The sequence below is a fragment of the Priapulus caudatus genome, unplaced genomic scaffold (assembly GCF_000485595.1).
Source record: "Priapulus caudatus unplaced genomic scaffold, Priapulus_caudatus-5.0.1 Scaffold103, whole genome shotgun sequence".
Lineage (NCBI taxonomy): Eukaryota > Metazoa > Priapulida > Priapulimorpha > Priapulimorphida > Priapulidae > Priapulus > Priapulus caudatus.
The window spans coordinates 362166-387534 of record NW_014577164.1 but is presented as its reverse complement, the minus strand read 5'-3'; the positions used below and the strand labels follow the sequence as shown (position 1 = coordinate 387534).

At 43.6% G+C, this 25369-nt stretch overlaps 1 protein-coding gene across 1 annotated transcript in view; it reads right to left on the bottom strand.

Annotated features, from left to right (window-relative positions):
• Window positions 1-8583: 8583 nt before the first annotated feature.
• LOC106805161 (protein turtle-like) overlaps window positions 8584-25369 on the bottom strand; it is a 44881-nt gene continuing 28095 nt past the window's right edge. The window contains exons 8-23 of the mRNA XM_014806657.1: window positions 24421-24544; window positions 23064-23254; window positions 22348-22441; window positions 21527-21642; window positions 20898-21051; window positions 20271-20382; window positions 19422-19600; window positions 18547-18579; window positions 17421-17498; window positions 17070-17224; window positions 16300-16459; window positions 14904-15053; window positions 12397-12466; window positions 12046-12065; window positions 11598-11657; window positions 8584-10292 (exon numbers count right to left, since the gene is read on the bottom strand). Of these exons, the coding sequence (XP_014662143.1) occupies window positions 8584-10292; window positions 11598-11657; window positions 12046-12065; window positions 12397-12466; window positions 14904-15053; window positions 16300-16459; window positions 17070-17224; window positions 17421-17498; window positions 18547-18579; window positions 19422-19600; window positions 20271-20382; window positions 20898-21051; window positions 21527-21642; window positions 22348-22441; window positions 23064-23254; window positions 24421-24544 (3405 nt within the window). The remainder of the gene's footprint in view (window positions 10293-11597; window positions 11658-12045; window positions 12066-12396; window positions 12467-14903; window positions 15054-16299; window positions 16460-17069; window positions 17225-17420; window positions 17499-18546; window positions 18580-19421; window positions 19601-20270; window positions 20383-20897; window positions 21052-21526; window positions 21643-22347; window positions 22442-23063; window positions 23255-24420; window positions 24545-25369) is intronic.

Below are 25369 nucleotides of genomic sequence, written 5' to 3'. Positions count from 1 at the left end.
CCCTACCCTACCCTACCCAACCAACGAACGAACGTACTAGTTGTTACGTTAGTACGTAGTAGGTGGTCGTGTCGTCGTAGTCGTCGTCGTTACGTTCTTCTCTCTCTCTCTCTCTCTCTCTCTCTCTCTCTCTCTCTCTCTCTCTCTCTCTCTCTCTCTTCAAAATATATTTCCGTTCATCACTCATCGAAGTGGAACACAATATCACTGCAAACATATCGCAGCGTTATTAACTGCGTTCGGGCTGCGCATATCATCAACAAACTTCGATAAAACAATTGACTAATTTTGGAGCCGCGCACTGGTTAGACATCATTTACAAATTATCGCAACAAACAGACATCGCACACCGCTCTCCGTAGTTTGTCGAAGGACATCACATAACCTCCGACCGTCATCGCATTAGAAATGTAGTAGTCTCGATGATCATGACGATGTGTAGTATATCACTACTGTATTCGGGAGCCAACTAGACAGCAGCATGTATTCACGACTTGTACATTCTCAAAAGCAGCCCAATTTTACATGCACCCAGCAAAAGTTATGAGGAATAGCAATATGCATAAGAAAGACGGCGCAGGCCAGAAAACAAAATATTGTCATTTGTTTGTATTATACAACAGAAAATTGCTGTTCGAGCTGTAATATCAATCGAAAAATATATATGACTGTTTTCTAGGTTAGCTTCTCTTTCTATGTATATTGATCTTTCCCAGAGCTTTGGATCGGTGCATGTAAAATGCGGGAATATACAAGTCGCCAATCCCTCACACATCAAACCAAAAAGTTGCTCACCCTCCCACCGCCCCGGACTCTGTCAAACAAAAGAACATTACCTAACTGCCGATGTGAGAGGGGGGAGCCGATCTGTATATCAGTGTTATCACTGACGAATTAACCATGCACGGGCACCGCCCCGTCTGTGGCACGGCCTTTGGCAGGCTTCGTTAACGAGTGCAAATGCTTAGTTGACTCTACTAGTACTAGTACTGTTCATCAAGGCGCAGCGGACTGGGAAATAAGGGACAGCTGCGTGAAATAGACTATATTATATATACTGCGGCAGTTCGTACATGCCACCCTGAGGAGGAACACTCTGTCACCTATAGGTGGCTTAGCAACAATTAGTTACTTAGCAACAATTAGCTAACAATTACTAAGACGTCTTTTCTTTGGATCCGTGCGCTGGCTTTCATTATGGCGCACGGATCCACCATGTTATCTTTTCTTTTCCCTCTGCCGCGCGCACTTCTCTTCTATGCGCGGCCAGTGCTCCATATTTGGCCATCTTCCATATCATTTCAGTTACACTTGCATCACTTCCACTGGACGCTTCAGTCAAAACATTTTATGCTAACCATTAGAGCACCGCCCCTCTATGTTTTCTCATTGCATTAAAGTACAATGTCTTATTTCGTACACAAACATCACATACGTTATATATTTTTTTTCTAAACGGCATATGCAAGCTGCGAATTCACGGGTTTCAGCGGTAGCGACATCTGGTGTGACATAAACGATCAGTCACGAATTGCGAGTACACGTATGTCTGAGTAGTGGCTGTGCAAATATTTTAAAGCTACCGTATCAATCATATCAAAGGCAAACAAACAGGATTTTCATGAAGTGCTATACTTACCTATGCGTTTTTGCGCCCTAAAACAAACCTAATCTATCTTCTCTCTCAGACTCTCACAGCTCTCCTCAACTCTAACCACACTTTGCTGATCCCTAACCAAGTAAATTGCTAAATAGGGACCACTCCCAAGATGTAATACGGGCATCCTTCTCTAAACTCGGCTATACAAAATAAACGTAATTAAAATAATGCATTCATCGCTTATATAGGTGCGAACATGCTGCATATGAATGAGCGTGTAATCTCTCTTCATTCCCTTTATTACGTTTGTAGTATTTATCGGAATGTCGCTTAATATTCTTTGCATTATCACCGTTCCTCGTGTTATTACTTAAGCTGCAGTAAGAACGCAAATGGATGGCACTGAGATTGTTTAGGTAAGCTTCCCCTGAACTCGCATCAACTTGTCTCAGACTTCGTTGATTCAAGATGGTCGCCAATAATCTACAATGCGATAAGCTGTTAGATATACTCACATAACGAACGCAGTCGAATGATTTGCATACCACACGCTTGACTATAGCGACTATAGCAGCATGGTGCGTGCGCTTAACACTGATTCTCACAGCAATGCCTACCTAACAGTGGGCTTGTGTCTTATTAACAGGGGAGCAGGAAACAATCTCCCCTTTTCATTACAATGTTACTCGCATAAAACTCCTTGCTCCAATTTTTTGTAACAGCAATTTTCCCAATGATGCTCGAATTACTCATAGATGTATTCACGCTTCACTCACTAATGCGGATATCTAAAGGGGATAAGCTCGCACCGGAATTACATGTCGTAAGGTACTGACTAGTAGTACGACGTTAGAAGTTGATAAACTTATTACCTGAATGGCTCGAACACACACGCCCGCGTACAGGATAGCAATCGCTTTAAGTGCGCGCATGTATTTTTTCCATCCGGGATTGGTACGGGTGGCGGGAACCCAGATAAACAACGGCCGGCTATGTGTACGGTTGCGTTGTCCCTATAAGTGGCAGGAAATTACCCCGCGCCCTGTGCTAACGCCATAGCGTGCGAGTCAGAGGGACGTAAGTAAACACACGCGAAAACACGCTCGCCGTCACGTGACGCGGAAACGTACTGATTTCCGGTCGGCTGGATGTGTGCGGAAGCGGCGGCCTCCGTACGTCGCTGTCACAGATATCGATGTATTGATTCGAAATATTTCGAATAAATTTGCTTCAATATTCGCGTGTGCGTTCCAAGTCGTTCGCATGTCCTCGCCTTTCCCGCTTGCGTGGGTGCGAGTTCACCTATAGAGAGTTACACTGCTCGCGAGTTTGCCACTAATATCGTCCAGAAAAACGGAAGAATAGACCCAAGTAGTACTACGCAACTACTAAGCACGTCGAGTGCATGGGCAAGAACCTTAACATGAATCGTTCAACAAACGTAACGGAATTATATGCGAATAGCGGACTAAATCCCGTAACCACACTAATAGCACATTATTATGCGTCATCGCAGCAGATAGAAGGAGATGTGTTCTCAGAGGTAGTAGACGCGCCTGCCATCAAAGCCGATGCAGACGTATGTCACCATAGGTTATAGATTCGTGTGTATTCACAGCTGCTAGCGACGTGTGTCTCCGGAGCCACGTAGACACGTATGTCATCAAAAGCGGTGCGCACATGTGTCATCAGAGTTAATAGATACGTTTGTCGGTATAGATTTGGTGCAGTCCTGTGCCATCAAAGGTGATAGATTGGTGTGTTATCCGAGTTGGTCGACCTACGCATTTGTCGGTATAGCTATTCTTCAGGCTTCTTGGTTCGTTATTCGTAATGTTATTGTTATTGTTTACTTTGTTTACTTATTGATTATTGTTATTGAATTCATTGAGAGTCGGTGAAACTAGGCTCGAGAAAAATCCAGAAGGTTCCATTCAGCACAGTATCTAATGTAACGGGTATAGCGAGATCCTGGGGGTACCTGGTAAGAAAGTATTCAACATTGAAGGATACAGAGATGGGATTCTCATTATGAAAGGTGAGAATTAAGTGAGATTTACGTGAGCCGTGACGGGCTCATGAAGATAGTCAACACGCATTTTTTCCAAAAAAGTAATGTCTATATTTTTGAAAAAGTTGACTACACGTACAACAAGACAATCTCAATACAAACGAATCCACTGTATATACATAGTAGAGTGTAACCGCGAGAGTGTGTATTTACACAAATGAAATCTACACATCACTGAAGCAAATCCGCGTAGACGCTAGTCTACCATTTAGTCGATCTTAGAGCACGGAGGAGATCCGGCATACATACGAGTATACATACCGAACGAACTGTGTAACAACAACAGCAACCATCGCTGTAATATAGTCAGATAAAAGAGCAATTGCAGCGGCGGCGGCGGCGGCAGACCGAGTGTAACAACAACGATGGCGCACGCTCGAGCCGCGAGAGAGCTATTAAAATACACATATATTTAATATGATATAGGTCTGTATACGTTCAAACACGCTGTCATATAAAAATTCGTGTCGCCTTACGAGTACATATTATAGGAAAGTGTGGCTTAGTACTGGCGATAACGACCCGACAGTGTCGCCCTATGCATTCTGTCTCGCGCCAGTTATTCAGGTTCCATTTACTCGAGCAACGGGTGCGTACACATAGACAGGGGGTGAGATGAGTGGGTAGAATTTTTCCAGACCATTATCGGTTTCGTAAATGGTTCGTTCGATACATGTTATGCGATATCAACAGAGATGGCTATTCTATCATCCCTAGAATACATACACGCGAGGGTATACCGCGTGCACGCCTCGCTACGTGTTATTGATTGTCACTGACCGTGTGTGTCTTGAGAACTCGGCACTGCAGCCGGCTACGTAGTTAGCCACTCATCACACGATTTAAGCGAACACGTATAGCCACCAGCCATCACCGGCTATGTCTAATTCATGATATGCTTTTACGCGAAGCAGTACGTGTTATTTACAATCCGACAGACAACACTCGTGACTTAAGCTATGCTGTATGCCGCTGTAGCATTGTATGCATTCCTCCTATGGCAAACGTACCCCCTTCTATGTTGCGCATGGGCAGTGCAGGTCGAATTCGAGTCAAAGTTATGACGGACTCTGCTAGAAATGCCCACGCAATGTAGAGACGGGACGTTCGCCATACCATAATGGGGGTCAGGAATGAATAAAAACAAATTCTGATTTTAACCACTTGTTTTTATTTAACTTATTTAAACTGACCTATTTCAACGATTTGTTTTTATTTACTCCTGAGGGGGTGTATACCATGTTGAATCGGCAATGTCCGAATACTTCGAGTGTGAGAAGGCGAATGAATCAATCAATGTACGAGTGGATCAACCAGTAAGACCATCGCTTTAAGATCAATCTGCTGCTACACCGAATCGATCTCACCTGTGCCTGTAGTAATCACAGGTAACCATCTTACCGTGAGGTTCAACCCGCCCGCCACACGGCGTCACGAAACTGCGCATGTCACGCAACGGGCGTGTGTAGGACACGCTGCGTCACAGTGCCCTCGCGTGATGCCACGATACGTCACAGCTGGCCCAGGTGACGTCCCGCGGCGGCGTCACAGCGCGCTCACGCAACAACACGCTGTGTGTCACAGTGCGCTCGCGTGATGCCACGATACGTCACAGCGCATTCACGTGACGCCGACGCACTGCGTCACAGCGCGCGCTCACGTGACGACGCACTGCGGCACAGCGCACTGTGACGTCACGGTGTGCTCACGCGCGCGTGCAGCTCTCTAACGTGACAGCCGCCTAATCGATTGTTACACTTAACACAAATAAACAAGAAAGAAGAGCCGCTCTTACGTCGCGCCCACGTGCCGTCCCGTGACTCGGAGAGCGAGCGACTCGCGATTGGAAAAACATCTCACGTCTCGATCGACGGCGAGTCGCGCGCTTGGACACATCCGCGACGCACTGGGAGAGCCTTGCATGGTAAGAGGTCGAGACCATTAAATCGTTAATGCGACCATTAAATCGTTACTGCTAACAGAAAACGAAGGGAAGCCGCTGGACATTGAGCGATCGTATTCAAACGCGCTGATCGACGACCGCTAGAAAGTACCGCATGCACTCTCTCTTTTCTGTCTTCTCGTGTATATGTAATGGACCCCTGAATGAACCTCGCATCACACTAAGCCGGTCACAGTCCGGTCAGTCGCGAAGGACGATCGTCTTACGACGATGTCGAAGACGTAGCTGCGAACGCAACAATTATATAGGGTGCAGTGCGACGCCTTGCGAGTAGATAATCATCACAAAACAACAGCGGCTACGTCATGCGTGGATCTTGTGGGAGGTGTAGGCGTGCATGTATGCGTTGGGTGCGTGCGTGCGTGCGCACGTGAGGGATTCCACCTATCTTCCACAAATAATATATATTCCTACGAATTGTGATATACATTTTTGATACCGATGGTAATTAATCAGTAATGGAAATTGGCAAGGCTCGTCAGCTTCTACTGCTTTTAGTGGCGCCACGCAGTTCAACGATAAATCACTGAACACACATCGTTTAGGGGCTGAACGCTGCTTAACGATGCACTGAATAAACTGCAGTTTTTTTAAAAAGAAAGTTGCAGCGTTTACGAAGCATGTTAATAGTGGGGAAGTCGCAGCTGACATCACCAGTGTTTGAGTATTCATGACAGGTGCTTGTCAGTTTCGCACGCACACACAACACACACACACACACACAGACACACACGCACGCACACACACACACACGCACGCACGCACACACGCACACACGCACGCACGCACACGCAAACGCACACGCACACACACGCACACACACACACACACTCATAGTATCGTGACGATTTCTTTTATTTCACCTAAGAAGCTAGTTCATTTGACCGCATGGCAAACGGGAAATTTGCAGTAACTGCGTCTCCGCTCGCTAACAACTGGCCAGTAGTGTATAGTACTGAACTGCGGAATTCATGCATCGTCAACCTAAAATTATGTACTCCCAGTAGATGTTTCATCTTTACTGGAAGTGGATTTTTTGGGGGCAAGCCCATAAGTACTTACGAAAGTACATACGAAGTGAAAACGAAGCTGGAAACACGGGAACGAGTGTGCATAAAAATGAAAAAAATAAAGAGGTTCAAAATTTTCTCTCGGAACTCTACAGTCTCATCAGTATGGAAGAAACGAGAATTACACGGTCACCTACATCGGGCCCATGCTCGGGGACCACACGGGCGGGTCCGCTGTCCGGAATTCAGTGTTACACTCAGACACGACGGGAGTAACAATATCCGAAGCGGCAGGCTGCAGTTGGGTAATGACGCGATAAACATTTTGTAACAGCTTTGGTACATCGCACTCGATGAGTTTAACTACGATTGCAAACACGTGACAGTATGATTTTTGTACTACACATAAACGTAATTAACTTAAATTCAAGCACATAAATAGTAGCGTTGTAGTCGGTTTATGATACCAAGGCTCTTCTGCTTGAGTGCATCTGCCACGTCGAGCCACAGGAAATAGGTATTAATTTACAAACTATTACACAGTATATACACGGCGTTGCACAGCACACGATCACGCGCAGGCACACACGTATGCAAGCACAGGCACACGCACGCACGCACGCACGCACACACGCACGCACGCGCGCACATACACGCGCGCGTACACCTAAACCTCATCATACACCTCATTCATACTGAACTCTTTCTTTTTCTCTAAATCTCTCTCCCTCCGTCTCACTCTCTCTCTCTCTCTCCCTGTCTCTCTGACTCTTCCGCTTTCGATCTATCTATCTTTCTCGCGCGCGCTCTCTCTCTCTCTATCTCGCCCAGTGCTTTGCTATTTCGTGGTGACTCACAAGTAAATCCACACTATGCTGACGATGCTACGTAATACTCCTGTGAGTATATTCTATTGGTTTCTATAATAGTATCAGCACCAAAGGAACACCATGAAACTCCAAGTGAGCCCATTTAAAAGCTGGTCGAAGAAAGCTACTCCTTCGCTGAATACTACCGCGTGGAATCCAGAGGAACCGTGAAGAGAAGGCCTGCTGCGCTCATGCATTAAAATGATCAAGAACCGTACTTGCAATTTTATAGCACCATCTAATGGCGTGTGTTTGCGAGCGCGTGTTGTGCGTTTGTGTGTGTGTATGTATGTGTGTGTGTGTGTGTGTGTGTGTGTGTGTGTGTGTGTGTGTGTGTGTGTGTGTGTGTGAGTGCGCGTGTGTGTGTGAGTGCGCATGTGTGTGCGTGTGTGTGCGTGTGCGTTGTGTGTACGTGTGCATGTGCGTGTGTGTGTGTGCTTGTGCGTGTGCGTGTGCGTGTGCGTGTGCGTGTGCGTGAGCGTGTGCATGCATGTGTGTGTGTATGCACACGCTGGTGCGCACGTGTGCGCCACAATGACGTACTTTGCAGCATCAGTCCCCTAATGCCATCGCCAACCACTAAAATGTCTCATTCTTTAGATAAAACGCCTTAAAACCACAATCAGAAATAATCACAAGCAATTAAGAAATGAATGGACATACAAATGAGACTGGGACTATCTGCAAACCTACGCAAGATGACTAAATTCGTTCAGAATTGATTCGTGACAAATCTGCTAAAAATGATCCGATGAAAATGAAAATGTCTTTAAAACCAAGTAAATATCATTTTCATTATAATGAAAAAAAAGTTATTTCAGAATCACGTGCAATCATAATATTTATTTAGTTTTACTTCCAAAAAATGGCAACAAATAAATAATACTGGAGAGGCCATTCATCTGAAATTCTACAAGATCGGTCGAGTCTCTCAAAATACGGACTCTGACTAGCATCAACTGAAATGCAACACGTCGAACAAAATACCAGGAGAAAAAATAATACAATAACAAAAACATTGCACCACAACCGCGATTGGCAGCAGGAGTATGTGTCTGGACACGCCGACTTCACGATAGCGGAGACAAGCTATCGGCCTGCGACCTATACTGCCGAAACTCTTCCTTTAAAACCGCACACCTCGCCTCCGAATCGCCGTAGCCGGCCGCCGTAAATACGTGATCGTGGTAGGTCCTCGGCCTGACGGGCGGCAGTCTAGGATGGCGCTGCCAGTAGTCGGTATTACGCGACAGGCGGCGGCTCTGCTCCACATCTCTCCTGCCGCTGTTGCCGCTCGCACCAACGTCTTCGTCTTCTGCGATCGAGGGAGATTGTCTTCTACCCTGAACTCCGCGCAGGGGCGCGAACTCGTGCGACTCGTCGGCGGTCGAGTCCTGGCCCGCCGACGTCAGGTTAGAGTTTACCGACAGCCGCGTCGGCCCCCTGGCGCCGTGCGAGTAGACGCCGCTGCTGACGCCGCTGCTGCTCTTGCTGTCGTTTGGCGACGGGCGATGGTGCTGCTGCTGCTGCGTCGCACGGTGGTAGCCGGGAGTCAGGTGCTGCGTACGAAGACGGCCCGTGCTCGTCGTATCGGTAATGCCCGAAACGGACACGGAGGGCGGAGCGTGGGAGCGAGTGTAAACATCGCGTACTGTTGTGTTTTGTGGAGCCGACCTCGTGCGTATTGCCGCGGACCGTGTTGCGTACGAGTCGCGGTACGGCGGCCCCTCGTAGCTCGGCCTGAGTTTGGTGACTGTTGGAAGACTGAGGCCGTCAGCGTTGCTCTCTCTTGGTCCCGACCTGCCTGTCCGTAGACTGTCTCCCGCGTAACGCATCGTTTCAAGCGGGCCGGGATCGTCGGCGACGGCGCCGTCGCGACTCACTTGCCGCAGTCTAGATGAGAAACCTGCAGGTTTCAGTGTGCTGTGAGGGCTCGTCGCGCGCACGGGCGCTGCGAAGCCGTAGTTTGCATTCAAATCCCTCCGAGCGGGGGCTCTACGATACCCGAGCGCCCCCGTGTGAGCAACACCCGTACCGACGGCGTCACCTTCGCTCGGGCTGCAGATAAACACGCCACTATCGTCGGCCATCTCAGCCGACGACGGAGTGTGACGAACGCGCGGGCTCGTCGTTGTCGGATGAGCCAGGAAGCCAAGATCCCCACAGCGGTGTCTCTGGCCGTATATGTCAGCGATCGCTCGACTCGAAGCAGACAGCACGTGCCTTGCCGATCGGCGGGGAACGTCGGCAGAGAATCGAGATGCAGCGGCAGACGACGACGACGACGTCAACTCGCGGCGACCGCGACCGCGTCCGAGCAGCTCGTCGTACGAGACGTCGGCCGGCGCGCGCACGGACCGTGGCGCCACCTGCCCGCCATCCCAGGAAGCTTGTAGAATCGAGCTGATGCCACTGATTTTAAACACGTCGCCGGCGTCGGCTTCGACGGGCGTGCTCGTCACGTAGTCCGTCGCTACTGCCGCGTCGGCAGCCCGATGCAGGACGACGTCGCCGACGACGCGGCGACGCGACGATGGCGGCGCCCCCTCGTGGATCAACTGGTCGACGCTGACGCTGCGTTCGAAGATGGCGTCGAGCGGACGGTCGCTGTCGTCGAGGATGAATCTGCCGTCGGTGGAGCGACTGATGGAGGCGATGGGCCACGCGAACTCCACCGCGTAGCGCGAGCGTCTGCCATACTGCCGAGACTTGGTCGGGGATCTCCCCGCCACGTATCGGGCTCGCCGTAACCTAATGGCACAGTGCAAGGCCACCATCTGAAGTATAAAAAGGTAGGTTGCTATAAATCCGCATATATACTATAGTCCGTCGTCCTCCATTGATGGTCTATCGTTGTTAGTTAGCCTAAGTTGTTTGGTCCGTAACCTAATAATGGCACAGTGCAAGGCCACCACCTGAAGAATGAAAGAGTAGGTTACTATGGAGTCCGTCGTCGTTCTCAATTGATTCGTTGTTAGTTACGTATGATTGTGAAAGGTAATTCATACTTTACAGTCGGACGGTTGGGCGGGCAGTTGGACGGACCACAGGCGAGGGGTTGGTCAGACAGACAGAGCCATACGCAAAGACAGGGGCAAAGATGGTTATTAATTTCTTAGATAAAGGTGTCAATTATTTACGAAAGGATTCACACGTCCGTGATTCATATACGTTATACTCTATATAATCTAACACGAATACATAGATTGCTGATAAATTATGAACAGATAACTTAGTTTACTAGTATTTACTAGAAAACAAAATGACTCTGAAATAGCTGACATTTTATTACATTATATTCATGAGTGCGCATGCGTAACAGACTACTTTTTATTACAGCACGTTCTGAATAAATATGCGTACTAATAAAATTCTTGACATATTCTGTTCTAATTCATCATACGCAATTATTTAGTTTTTCAACGACAATGTGCCTAATAAGCATTGCGAGATCAATTCGCGCTTCTGTTTTTGTGGTCCCAATTAGAGATGCAAATTAGTTTCGTTTTTCGTACACCAAGTTTATGATAAAACGCCATGCGCCAAATAATCAAGTTATTTAAATCCTGTGCTCGTGTTACGCCATGCACCCAGCTAATGACTGCCCTAATTAAGCTTGTTAGTCCAAGGTTATAGTTTGTAAATAAGTAATTATAAGGAAATGTCATGTGGTGACGCGAGCACGCATTTTACTGCATGTGTAAATCTTCTCTTTGCGCATGCGCACGCACACCCACACACCCAACTATACACGCACGCACGCACGCACGCACGCACGGCAAGGCACGCCGCGCGCACAGTTATTGCCAGCATAGCACACACTCCACAAACACCCACACCCACACACAACCACACACACACACACCACACACACACAACACACACACACACACAGCACCACACACACACACAGCACACACACACTACTCTCTCTCTCTCTCTCTCTCTCATCTCTCATCTATATATATAATATAATTATATATATATTATATATAATATATATAATATATATCTATCTGCTCCTCCTCTCACGAGCTTCTTGTGTATTCTGTCTCGAGAGAATGACATTAATCGGTGGACTACCTGGCTTCACCGCTGTTGAAAGCTAGACCTGAGCAATCCGCCTTCTTTGGCTTCTTGCTGACTGTAAATAATCATAAGAATCAGCATGGACAAGTTATGAATTGTATATATATATATATATATATATATATATATATATATATATATACTATATATACTATATATACGTGCATGTCCGAACAAGTTGATTGTATAATATATAAGAGCCGAGACGGACACACTGGCGATATAAACACATCGGAAGCACTTGATATTACGTCTAAATAGGCAAACATTGGTCGCATGATTGGTTTACTGCTCGCATATGATAAGGTTATTATAATTGGTAAATATTTTACGACAATGCATCTTCCGAGAGGTTGGGAGTGACGTGGTACTGGCAAGTGTGGCACGCGCAATAGTAGCATAAATATTGAGTTATACACGATTGAATGACAAAATCGGTTCACCTCCTTTTTTGCTCTTTTTCCTGATTTAAAAATTAAGCATGAAAAAAGCAAATGCAATATATCAGTATCATACCACAGTTACCCGACTGACCCATGAAATATACTCTATTGTATAATGCAGTGAGACAATATTGCCAAACCACAATTACTGCAACGAGCATAGTAATCACGTATTAAAAATGTTCTTCCTAACGGTTTAGTTTATATTTCTTATATTATCTTCTATATTACTACAGAGAAACACAATGCCTTACTTACTAAAGGTAAATTGGAAATGACGTTACGATACAAATGGGTCAAAACCCTTTCAATGAAAAATATACGATTACTTTGTTAAAAATTTGTACTCACTGTTTTGGCACGTGGTTACTGCTGTTTGCATGACTTGGTCCATTCATCGTTGTCAGCGAATTTAGGTTGTCTGCGAACAAAATAAACACACCCTAATCATACCAAGTAAGGTTTATAATTATAAGTCATAAAAAAGTATTTTTCGTCAGTGATCGGAAATCATATACCAATTACATCACCGATATCACGAATGACTGCGATACATATCATCGTGATCACAATTAGAAACAGATAGGGATACAAATACTATTTGTTTATAATCGATGCTTGAATCTTGCTCTGAATGACTTTTGTTCAATGGGTGATGCAAAGGTACGGAAAACGCTGCGCGTGCGAAACGCAACACCGTAACCTTTACTAACCTTAACCGTACTTCACAGGTTTCAATATTGATCACAAAAAGATCCATGCACATCTATGCCGTAGTGTGGCTCCTCATGTTAAAACAGTAGCACTATATTGCAGCATTCTTTGAGTTCAGCTAAAGGACTACCAACTTTATTAGATTAATTTTCGCAATATCAGTTGTAAGACGTGTAGAGTATGAGCCATATGGTGAGTGAACCATACATAAACCCCGCAAATAACTGTAAAATAGCCATCGCCACTGCGATATTAGAAAATTCCTCCTTTACATTCGTAACTAGACGTGTTTGGAAATAAACTAAATGTGTTTTTTCACTATCTGAAATTTTCCGAAAATTAATTTTCATTACTATACCATTTGCGTTTACGAGATATGCGAGCTATTTAAGCGAAGATGTTTTTTCAGCAGCGTTACATTCTGAAGGCTATCGTTGAGCAGATTATTATAATATATATGCATATTACAGAATGCATATTATCTAAGAAACATCAAGGCATCCACGTTAGAGCGATATTTTAGACGGGATAAATGGGATAAAATTCTCAAACACTGCGTGTGTGTGTATGTGTGTGTGCGCGCGCGCGAGCGCGACAGACACACGCACAGACACACACACAGACAGACACACGCACAGACACACACACACACTGTGTGTGTGTCTGTGTCGGTGTCTGTGTGTGTCTGTGTCTGTGTGTGTGTGTCGTGTGCGCGCGCGTGTGAGTTTCTGCGCTTGTGCATGCATGCGCATGTACGTGCGTGTGAGGCAATACTATTGTTTCTATATCCCTGGCATCACTGCAGCTGCTCGTCAATATTGTAGTTCCCCTGAACACGCTCCTTCCGCGATTCCGAAATATTCAGCTTTTTCTCGCATTTAATAATGCACTGTGTCGACATCGATATGCGCAGTGTACATTTCTTGTTTTGCCGTAATAATAATAATAATAATAATAATAACAATAATAATATAAAGCTTAAAAACTGCTAAGCGAGTTGCAGCGCCAACGTTTGAGAAAAGCTAATGCAATCTCCGGCGTTCCCATGCATCCCATAAACACGAAATAATTTTCAATGAACGAAATACGATTCAAGAACGAAATTACACAATGTATCTCAGGTTATTATCTCTCTCTCTCCCTTTCTTTCTCTCGATCTCTCTCTCTCTCTCTATATATATCTTCTCTCCTTCTCTCTCTCTCTCTCTCTCTCTCTCTCTCTCTCTCTCTCTCTCTCTCTCTCTCTCTCTCTCTCTCTCTCTCTCTCTCTCTCTCTCTCTCTCTCTCTCTCTCTTTTTCCTCTCTAGACACGCACGAACGCACGCGACGCACCTCACAAGCACAGAGTGGTGCGTGCGGCGCGCATTACGCAAGCAAGCAGCACACACGCACGCACGCATGACACATGCAATAATTTCTACCTCTAGCTTCTCAAAAAACAAAGCGCCTCATCACCCCACCCACCCTACGCTGAAGCATTCGACATCAAAGCAAACTCGAACACTCGACGAACTAACGAACACAAGAGAACACCTAATGGTATAGCGTGCCAGCTAAATGCGCAGATAATCCTGGTAACTAACAATACACTTTCAACAATACAGTGTGTATTGTTTGAAAACACCTTCTAACAATACACTGTTGTATTGTAGTAGCGTACCTAACAACTGTGTATTTAAATTCAATTTCATTTTCAATAAATTCAATAAAATCAATCAAATAATTTCAATAAATTCATTTCAATAAATGTCAATTTCCAGTTACAAATCAAAAAAGTACTAATTAAAAAGAAGAAGAAAAAAGTGTATAGTTAGGAAGGTGATTTCAACAAGAAACAGATGTATTGTCTGACAAGCTCACTAGTACCTACTACACACATGTGTTACAAGGTTGTTCATCCGTGTTTGTAAAGTGCTTAACAATACACAGTGTATTGCTTGGAAAGCTCGCTAACAATACACAGTGTATTGTCAAATGCCTAAACATACAACACACTGTGTATTGTTAGTTACCAGGATTATCTGCAATGCGAGAGCAAATCAACGACGTCAGGCACCCTGCGCTGTCTGTCACATAAGCCGAGGAAGCAGCTTATGCGTGAAGTAAAGGTGCTGTTGACATACCCGCGCCAGACGAGGACGTACCATATTTCTGCTCATTGTACTTCTTGTGCCGCTCGGCCTTCTTGCTGCACACGCACGTGGCGATCAGAGCCAGTATGCCCGTGACGATGAGGAAGGAGACACCGCCGACGAGTCCCGCTATCCCCGCCTTGCCCAACTGAAAGGGCTTTCCTGCAACGAGCGTTAGAACGACATGTTGAATCGTGGGAAAAGGCGTCGGTTGCGTTACATGAAAAGTAAGTACTAACGGCACTAAATGTATCCTCAAATTCTTACATGATAAGATTGTTTTTCAACTAGCTAAAATCCACAAAATCTGGGCGATTTGATATATTGATTACGACATTAAATGCTTGCTATGGGCTATGTATGAGTCACGACTGTTTGCTCACATCAAACGGAATAGCCAAATAGGAAGTGTAATGCAGCAATTTAACCATAAAAAGTCAACAGAATCATTACATTTTGTTACGAAGTAGACATGATTTTGTTGTTTTTACTATTTACGGTGATGTAATCACATTAACGTAGGCCCTATTTGATGCATATCGCGATGCACACTCCAGACATTATCGAACAATTAGCGACAATTCATGAACGACGTGCGACCGCAGGTATTAATTATAGAGCTGCGCTTGTCGTAATTAACCACCCATCGCGATGCGATGCGATTACACGCAACATTATATATTTATAAAGAAGTATATAATTACAAAGAAACGCCGCCAAACGCGAATAGGTTTCCAACGCGTTACGTAGCAGAGAGAGCATTTCTATCCGGCGCCGTAGGTGTGCATGCGTGCGGGTTTTGCCACGGAGTACCCGCGCAATAATAACTCTAATATATAATAATGCGATAATATAAGATCAACACACGCGGGTTAGTGACCACACGAGTGATGTGCGTACGTATCATACTAATACTACTACTACTACTACTACTAATAATAATAATAATAATAATAATATTAGTAATAATAATAATTCTTATTAATAATATTAGTATTAATAATAGTACGAAATAATACTAGTTAGACTCCATATAGTGTCTAAATATAGACTCAATATTAGTGTCTCTATATATTTTTATGGTATTAAGAGCTAATACTAGGCATTATTAGCTCTTGATGGTATGTATATACACACATGTAAACAATATCTTCAACCTCGCACGAGTAAAACTCGTCTGCGCTATCGGGTGACAAATATTGGCGAGTCAACTTCGTTCCGCTTCACAGCTCAAATTCACTGCTTGCGTTCATAATAGCGCTCCTAAACTCCTGTGATGCGCACAACACATACAACAATATTTGTCATAGGAAGAATCTTCCTATGACAAATAGTGTTATAGGACAGCGTATATGCATATGTCGTATTTGTCATAGATGCTAGCAAAACAGCCTGACTATAGGCTTACGTGGCACTTTGTAGACGGCCTCTGCGCTGGGCTCGCTAAAGGAAGTCAACGAAAAGGCGAACACGCGAAACTTGTACGTTCGGCCCGGCTTGAGGTCTGTCGCAAAATATTCTTTTTGACCTCGTAACAACCGCGGACTCAACTGCTTCCAAGGTTCCGCCTGCGAGAGAATACACACGTACGGCGTGAGACTACGGGCTATATGATTACATTATAGAAGAGGTCTGAACTAGACTATTAGACCGGAACATTATATAAAGGCATTCGGAAAGACCGATAATAAGGAAAGAAAGTGAATAATGTTAGGCCACATTTGGCAGGAAATTAGGTAGGAACGTGGGGATAGAAGCTTGGTAACGATATTAATCGCGGGTATTATGCAAGAACATTAGCTTAGAACTCAGCATTAATATAAGCAAGAGCATTAGACACAAGCGTTAGACAAAACACACGGTAGGAGGCACACAAAGCCATAAAACGAGTACTGCTTTTAGAAACGGCTTTTTGTGGAAGAATTTGGCAGCTAGGTACTATGATAATGCTGTGCATATATACGTCATTAAAGATGAAAAGTGTATATAATCCCCCAGCGACAACGTCAACACTTCACATACCTCATATACAGTATATAGTAAGACATTCACTGTTTACACACCTTGAAATATTAATAGTGATCGATGGTTCTCATAACTAAAGGGGCAGAGGATCAGCTTTATATATAACAAGTCTCACTAATCGTACACATACACACAAGACAGATGCATCCATACCTTAGGCCATGAGTCATCTTTGTACTCTACAATGTAGTAAACAACGGGAACCGACTTGTTCTTTGGTACATGCCACTCTATCTTGACACCACGTGCACCCTCCTCAGTCGTCTGTACTTCGGCGAACAGCCCCACGGGTTTATCAGGTTGTGGTCCTATAAAGGGTCATCATAATATAGCATGCGCCTTATAATGTAATAATATAAGGCATATAATGTATAAATGAAGCTGAACTGTCCGTTAATTACAGCGTTACTAATACGTTAACATGGCGAAACGTTAATAACAACAACTAAGCGAGAGAAAAGTTTCGAACATCTAGATCAAGCCACAACTGATTACCATACGTACCTATAGGCACAAGTATTGGAGGAATAAAGGTTGAGCCATATGCATCTGTAGGCAGCTCTGTGCCTAGACTATCATAACCTGCGGCATAAGCAGAACAATGATAGATTAATATATACCACTGAAGATAGAGATAGATGTATGGCGTAGGTGCATGGTAAATAAATCCTAAAGCGGCAGCGTGCAAGTGAACAAAACAAACTTTAATCGAAACAAATCTATGACACAACCCGTGCAAACATCACCAGTCACAATAATTTACCTGACACCGTAACATACGCGACGCATCCGTTTGCAGCAGCAATATTTGTTGGGCAAAAATAATACGTAATGATATACAAGTTCATAAAAATAGTCATCGGCAGCGGCAAGAAGAAATCGCAGATATACGTTATTAGGTCCCGAATAGCAGCATGTCGAAAAATGCAATAACATTATTTGGGTGTAGCCGCATATAATAAGCTATATATATATATATAGCTATATAATATGCTAGATTTCGATAGACGTACCCTGGTAGCGAACAACTATATTAATCATTTTAATCATCTGCTACACGAATTCCCCGCAGTTATACCTGCTAGCATTGCTGCAGCAGGTGATAGACAATAGACGATATATACTAATAAGAAACCACATCATCACTTGCGATCATAGTTTTCTTCAAGCAAAATGTTTTCGCCTTGTGTAAGTAAGGTTTGCATCCGAATAAGCAGGAAAAGTTGCACGTATATCGTGATGGCCGGAAGAGGCTTTATGAATGACGAGGTGATTGATTCGTGCACGCGATTTCCCGCGTAAACACTGTTCATCGACAGGGTACATCTAACTACGAAGCCCAACACCACAGACAATACGAAGAGTGAAGATATCACATGCAGCGAAAGTGCGATAGTTTTGCACGTGGCCAGAACTGAAGGCCACAGTTGGTGACTTATGGTAAATTGTCTAGATATGCAATTTCGAAGCAGAACTAAAGTTTCTGACGCAACATCAATTAGCTGGTAATTATGGCTAATTGACACCTCAGATCTGAAGACCGTACTCGAAGCATCTACAACTTTTCTACACATGGAATTACTATACAGAGAATACAGCTATACAGACAAAAATCAGTGGTGGTACCAACCATTCAGAATGCCAGATACCCATTCTTCATAACCTGTTGTATGTCAATAAATGTTTAAATCACAACACATTCAAATGAAAAGAAATCAACAATAATGCACACCAATACTAATACCACGATCATCTACTGCAATATCTCTCTCTCTCTCTCTCTATATATATATATATATCATATGCAATATATATATATGACAAGATTGTGGTTACAGCAATAGCAAATGCGTTGTATACATGCACTTCTGGCTAGGCCATGCATATAGCTAGCAAAAAACTAAATTATGATTCGCATAAAAATGTTTAAACGTAGTGAAAAGTGAAATACGAGCAGCGACTACATATTTTTAACTCGAATGAAAATTGCAGAGAAGTGAATTGAGTTATCATTATCTTCAATATCATCCGAGTCGTATGCTAAAAATTGATCAAATTATACGCAACGCCGAGTGCAGTGCAGAAAACGAATGCATTCGTCTAGTGAAGCCAACTGTTTTAGCAGCGAATGGAAACGTAAGATCCATAATCACTTGTAAGATAATACAAGCTTTTAGCTATACGCAAATGCATGTCTTGCTATGACGTCGGTTATCCAACATATGTCGGACTCGAATCACCAATCAGACGCTAGGTATCGGTCAAATAACAGCATCTATTTATCCACCAGGTAATTAAACTCGCACGCCAGGCATCCAAGAACACGCCTTCACTGGATATAGTATCCAAAATTTGAAGAAGATTTGAGATCCGAAACTTGCAACGCGAAATCAAAATCCGATCATAATTCTCATCGATTCAGTAAATGCTCTTTATCGGCGAACGTGTTTTTTTTCTTTTTTTTCTTCTGAATTATGACGCGTGTACCCGTTTTTCACAACCTACTTTTCGTTTTCTGTATCGTTATAGGCGAGAAGAGCCCCGGTCCCAACTCATTGTTGGCTCTGATAGTGAACTCGTACTCGGTGTCAGCCTGTAGACTGTAGACTGTGAACGACGTCGCGTTGCCCGGTCGCACCGGTATCGTCTTCCAGTCTTTGTCAGGATTGGCGACCATCTTGTACCTGTCGGCAAACAGTCGCGATCGAGAGCCAACAAATTAAATATGTGTAGACGAAATAATTCCGGCTCTAGTAGTGATGTCATAAAATATATACGGAAGAAAATCATGCGGGTATAGAAACGCCATCAAATATATTATACTGCTATATTGGGGCTATAATATATTTATAATATTATTAAATATATTTAATTTATATTATTTATATTATTTAATTAGCGCACGTAGGCATCGCTGGTAGCTCCACGTATCGACATGTCTTTCCCTACACGGCTTAGAGACTAATTCATCCCGAACGCAATCGATCGTGTGTGTTATGTTACGGTAATCACGACTGAACAATTAGGGAAAACCTGTATGAATCGTGAAACAAAACTATAAACGATACAACTACGTAACAAGATACTAACCGCTACATATATATATATATATATATACCACTCAATTAATTCCACTCATTAATTCGTCTTAATATCTATGAACCACAACTTACGAGCCGGTACATACGAAACACAGCACAGCAGACAATTATAGGTTCCAAACTGCTACAACTCAATTCGAGAACGAAATTTCAAAACAGATCGTGTTCGTAAGCCCGACGGCCCCGCGCGCTTACACCCCCCGCGAGACGGTTATAAATCATTACTAGCTCGTAGAGGTACATGTACACTTACCACAGATCGTACGTTTGAGGGTGGCCTCCGTCAAAAGCGGGCATCCACGTCACCGAAGCAGAGAACACCCCCGGTATGACGGTGACGTTAGTCGGAGCATGGGGTGTCGTTTCTGCATCGAAACATCCGCACATTACAATTAACGAATAACAATTACTGCACGGCACCTATACTCCTGGTACTCCTAGTGGTGATTTTTTTTACAGGGGTACCATCTTCCTGAATGCTGTGATCACAATAGTCGCTTCTGGTCCGTGTAAAGATTGCTTCGTTAATTCGACACGAATGATTATAACCTGTACCCAATCCTAAAACACTGCAGAGGATTCATTGTACACGCCACTAAAAGGAGTAGCAAACAGTTGCGTCCTATATAGCAAAGATAGTCGAATATGGCAGTCAATGTATTAACAAACATACAATATTATTGTAAACACGTGTTCAAAACGTAAGCAGTGTAACTAGAGTCCCTATATACAGATATACTCTGTATATAGGGACTCTAAGTGTAACAGTGTAGCAGTGTAACGTGGTCACCAAACAACACGTGCAAAAGACATGTTACAGCAGCGCATATTTCACGCGATTGCAGTTTGCTTGTACCGGTGCATATATAAATATACGTACTCAGCACCATGAGCTGTGCTGCAGCAACTATAGTTGTGACTTCGTTCATTGCCAGGCAGTCGTACTCCCCATGGTCAGCCTTTTGAATGCCGACGATGGTCAGAGTGCCATTCAAGATAGACGACCGCCCGACTGGTAACGACTGACCATCCGCCTGAAAGGTTTCATTCAACACAATGATTCATTCAGCGGGAGTATATGATTCTGCTGACAAATAATTGGTCGCAGTAACGATGCCCAGCTAGGTCTCATCACTCGTATATATTAGCAAAAAACGCGGAGTGTCCTTCCGATTCGTCTTTCCTAAACGGGGCATATGAGGTATGAGTCACGATACGATTTCAAATGAGTACATCAGTACATATAGGGGCAGTTTCAGCGAATTCATCGCTTAGCCTTTGATGTCTTCGTTCTCAGTGTCTTGACCAAGGGTCAACAAGGTTAGAGTTCTTATAGAAAGAGGAAAATATACGAGAGAAAAAGAGGGGAAAAGAGATAATACTCACTGACATTAGAAGGGCTGAGCACTATAGTGATCTATCATTTTTATGTCACAGCTTGGACATCACCGGAGCCATCCGTCTTTTTTATAACAACAGCTGCTATAGTTATATCACAGAAATATTTACCCTTCTCCATTCTATGATGGGAACAGGATCCCCAATCGCTTCGCAGGGCAGGCTGACCGACTGCTCCTTTAATCGTTGGTATAACGTATCTGGTCTCAGCATAAACGTAGGAGGATCTGAAATCGGCAGCGCAATTAAATTACCTGTACCACGCGTTCATTACCAATAGGTAGAATTTGTCCGAAACGCATGGCTTAATACCACATAAGACATGCGGGGTTTACACGTTTATATTATAGTAGTCTGAGTTGTCTATGGAAAAAATAAAAATGCTAAAAACGTTTATTTCAACTTCATTCGATGGGACATCAACTTCATTGGAGGACGATGTTGGGATTTGATAGACGTAGCGCGTCCATTTCCCAGAATTTCGAAAAGACATTCGCTGTCCTCACGGTTTATTCCGGGTTGGCCTACTCCCATTTCGCCTACGGCAAAATTCCTATTTCGCCTACAGCAAAATTCCCAATTGGCCTACACTCATTTCGCCTACTCCCAATTCGTCTACGCTCAAAATCTACTCCATTTCCATTTTGTCTACGATCGGTTTGTTCACTAAATAATCATTTATAAATAATAAAATATGGTTTTGGTTAGCATACATAGACTACAGGAACCAGAAGAAAACATAGGTACAAATAAGGAGAGCACAACTTGACAAAAATAGAAAATAGAGTAGCATATGGGAGTAGGCGAAATGGGAATATTGCTGATTCTGAGAGTAGACGAAATGGGAGTATGCGAAATGGGACGTAGGCGAAATGGGTGTAGTCGAAATGGGAGTAGGCCAACTGGGATGTTACCGTCCTCTCACAGCTTACCTCTTACATCCACACGCATAGGTCCAGATGGCCCCTCCGTTCCTACTTTATTATACGGAATGCACGTGTATGTGCCTTCGTGTCTGTTCCTCACCTATATTTGAATAGGATTTTCAGCATACTTAATAATTTATGAAACAAATATGTACATTATATTAAAATTAATTAATTAATTGATTAAATGTTATCACACGCGATATAATCGGTGCTTTAGTTTTTAGCAGTTATGCGTCATCTATAAAGACGACACGCACACATACACGCGTCTATACCTGTCAACTATCAAATCTGTATATCCGCATACAGATTTCGCAAAATTTGAACACGTGCCTCGTGACAAATTTAGCACGGTAGAACTACTAAGAGCACTACTATAGCGACCCCCTCGTACAGACGCTAGCTAAAGCGATAAGATACGAGCAGGGCCGGATTTGGACATGGTGAATCACTAATAAATAAGCTATGGAAAGCTGTATAGAATAAACTTGTGTAAATAATGATATTTTTTATTAATTGGGTGTACTTCGTTAATGTTAATTGTTGTTAATTAGGTTCATTAGCTTAAATCATTACTTGAATATAAATTATAATAAAACTTTAACAAATAAGACAAAAATCTGAGAATTTGAGAGTCCGCTTCAGACTGTGAGGCCCTAAGCTGTAGCTTATGTAGCTTATGACTAAATCCGGCCCTCAATACGAGACATCTTGCGTACATTTTGTATGAGCAGTGAGCCATTCCTGAGTAGCAGCACCCCTTCGCTGTCCTGGATCTTCACCGGCTTGCCATTTCTCGTCCAGGTGACGAGCTGCACTGGCGGGTGAGACTTAATGAGACACTGAACCATGCCTGGCAAACCCTTTGGCAAATACTGTGGCGAGTCCGTCTGGTATACACGTGCCCGAACTGAAACGCGTGAGAAAAAAAACCATTCACAGATTGTGAGCACGCCGCAAATAGGATGCAGCAGCCGAAATTGAAGAAATAGGTATAATAATGCCATGAGTGAATAATAATAGATTTTATATTATTATTCTATTATTAGATATTCTATTATTATTCACTCCTGATAATACCTTAAAGTAATGTATGTAATGTATGTAATGTATGTAATATATATAATGTATGTAATATATGTAAGGTATGTAATGTAATCAATGTAAATAGTGTAATGTAATGGATTGCAATAGAATGCAAACCGATGACGACGTACGTGCAATAAACAAAGCGAGATTTGATAACGTGTTTGTTTTATTGGACGATTGATTTTGTATCAATATGACACACTGCACATGTAACATGAAGTGTCTTTCAACTTCAATTTTTTGTCCAGCAGTAGTGCACGACACTACGTGCAGTGATTGGTGACCTGCCGAGTGTGATGCTGCTTCTGAAATCGCATGCGTGCCGGCTCGCGATAAAAATTCGTAATTTGTTTGTGAAAAGTATCTTAGTGGGATTTTTTTATTGTCTAGATGTTTTTTGTTAACGCAAATTGCTGCATATGTGACAATCAGCGGCGATGTTTGTGTCTTCACACAGCATCAAGTGTTGATCCACGTGCAACAGGACATTTCTAGATATAGTAGCTGCTGCCATCTAGTGGTTCGAATTTCTAGTGAACGTTTTGCATGAATTCTCTTGTCAACATTCGCGGGGCGTTGAAATTACAATGAGAAGTCAAATATTACGTAAATGAGGTATCATTAATATTTTCGCGCTATTCACTTTTTTATTAAAAATTCAAATTCTATATTAATGGTGGTATTTTAATTAGGGATTTCGCTATTCCAGCTAAACGTGAAAAGACATGCAACTGTACGCGACACCGACCACGGCATGAAATCAGTTTGATTTGGCCAATTTAATATTCATTTCAATTTGAAAACCGAATACGTTTCGCATTTTGCAAGCGTCACCTCGTGGCAATTATAGCACGAACGAAAACATCGTCGTTGTTATTTTTGCAACACATGACGAGCCAAAAGGACAGTAATAAAACATGACAGACAACACATAGTATGACAGACATGTATTTCTATCTTTGCACAATCCCGTGGCACACGACTCACATATAATGTCCAGGTATGCTTCGGCCTCTGGAGAGCCTCCGATTCCATTGCTGGCACGGCAACTATATGCTGCCGTATCCTCCTCCAACGTCGGGTAAATGACTAGCGTGCCATCCTCGTTAATCTGCAAGGACATTATTCATACTCAGCTCCAGCCCTTTCCCTAAGCGCTACATTCTGCGAATGGCGATATTACGAAGATGCGTACGCAATGTTGGATCGCAACCCGGACGCGCGTGATAGTAAATGGCTTACATTATTCTCAGACGACTGTTTACAAAGTTTACGTCTCTGAATCTATAATAATAATAGTTATCGTAGACACACGTACACATACACACACTCACGCACGTACGCACGCACGCACAGACACACACACATACACATACACATACACATACACATACACATACACATACACATACACATACACATACACATACACATACACATACACATACACATACACATACACATACACATACACATACACATACACATACACATACACATACACATACACATACACATACACATACACATACACATACACATACACGTGCAGGCCCGTTTAGCAATCTCAACACCGCGCGTAACCTAACACTTCGCGGCCCGTTACGTATTCATACACCCACGTCGCGTACCTACACTGTGTGCGGACCGTACGCATCATACACACGCGCGCCGACACTGTGCTGCGGCCCGTGTACGCATCAATTGACCACCCAGCGTATCACTACACTGTGCGGCCCGTGTACGCATCAATACACACGTCGCGTACACTAGCACTGTGTGCGGCCGTGTACGCATCATACAATGGCCGCTACCAATTCACTGTCGCGCCGGTACGTTGACTTGATGTCAATGAGGGTCACGAAGCGAATGACTTATTAGTGGCCGATTGTCCCGGCGGCCCAATCCTAGTTTTAGCGCCGCGGATTAGTTTAGC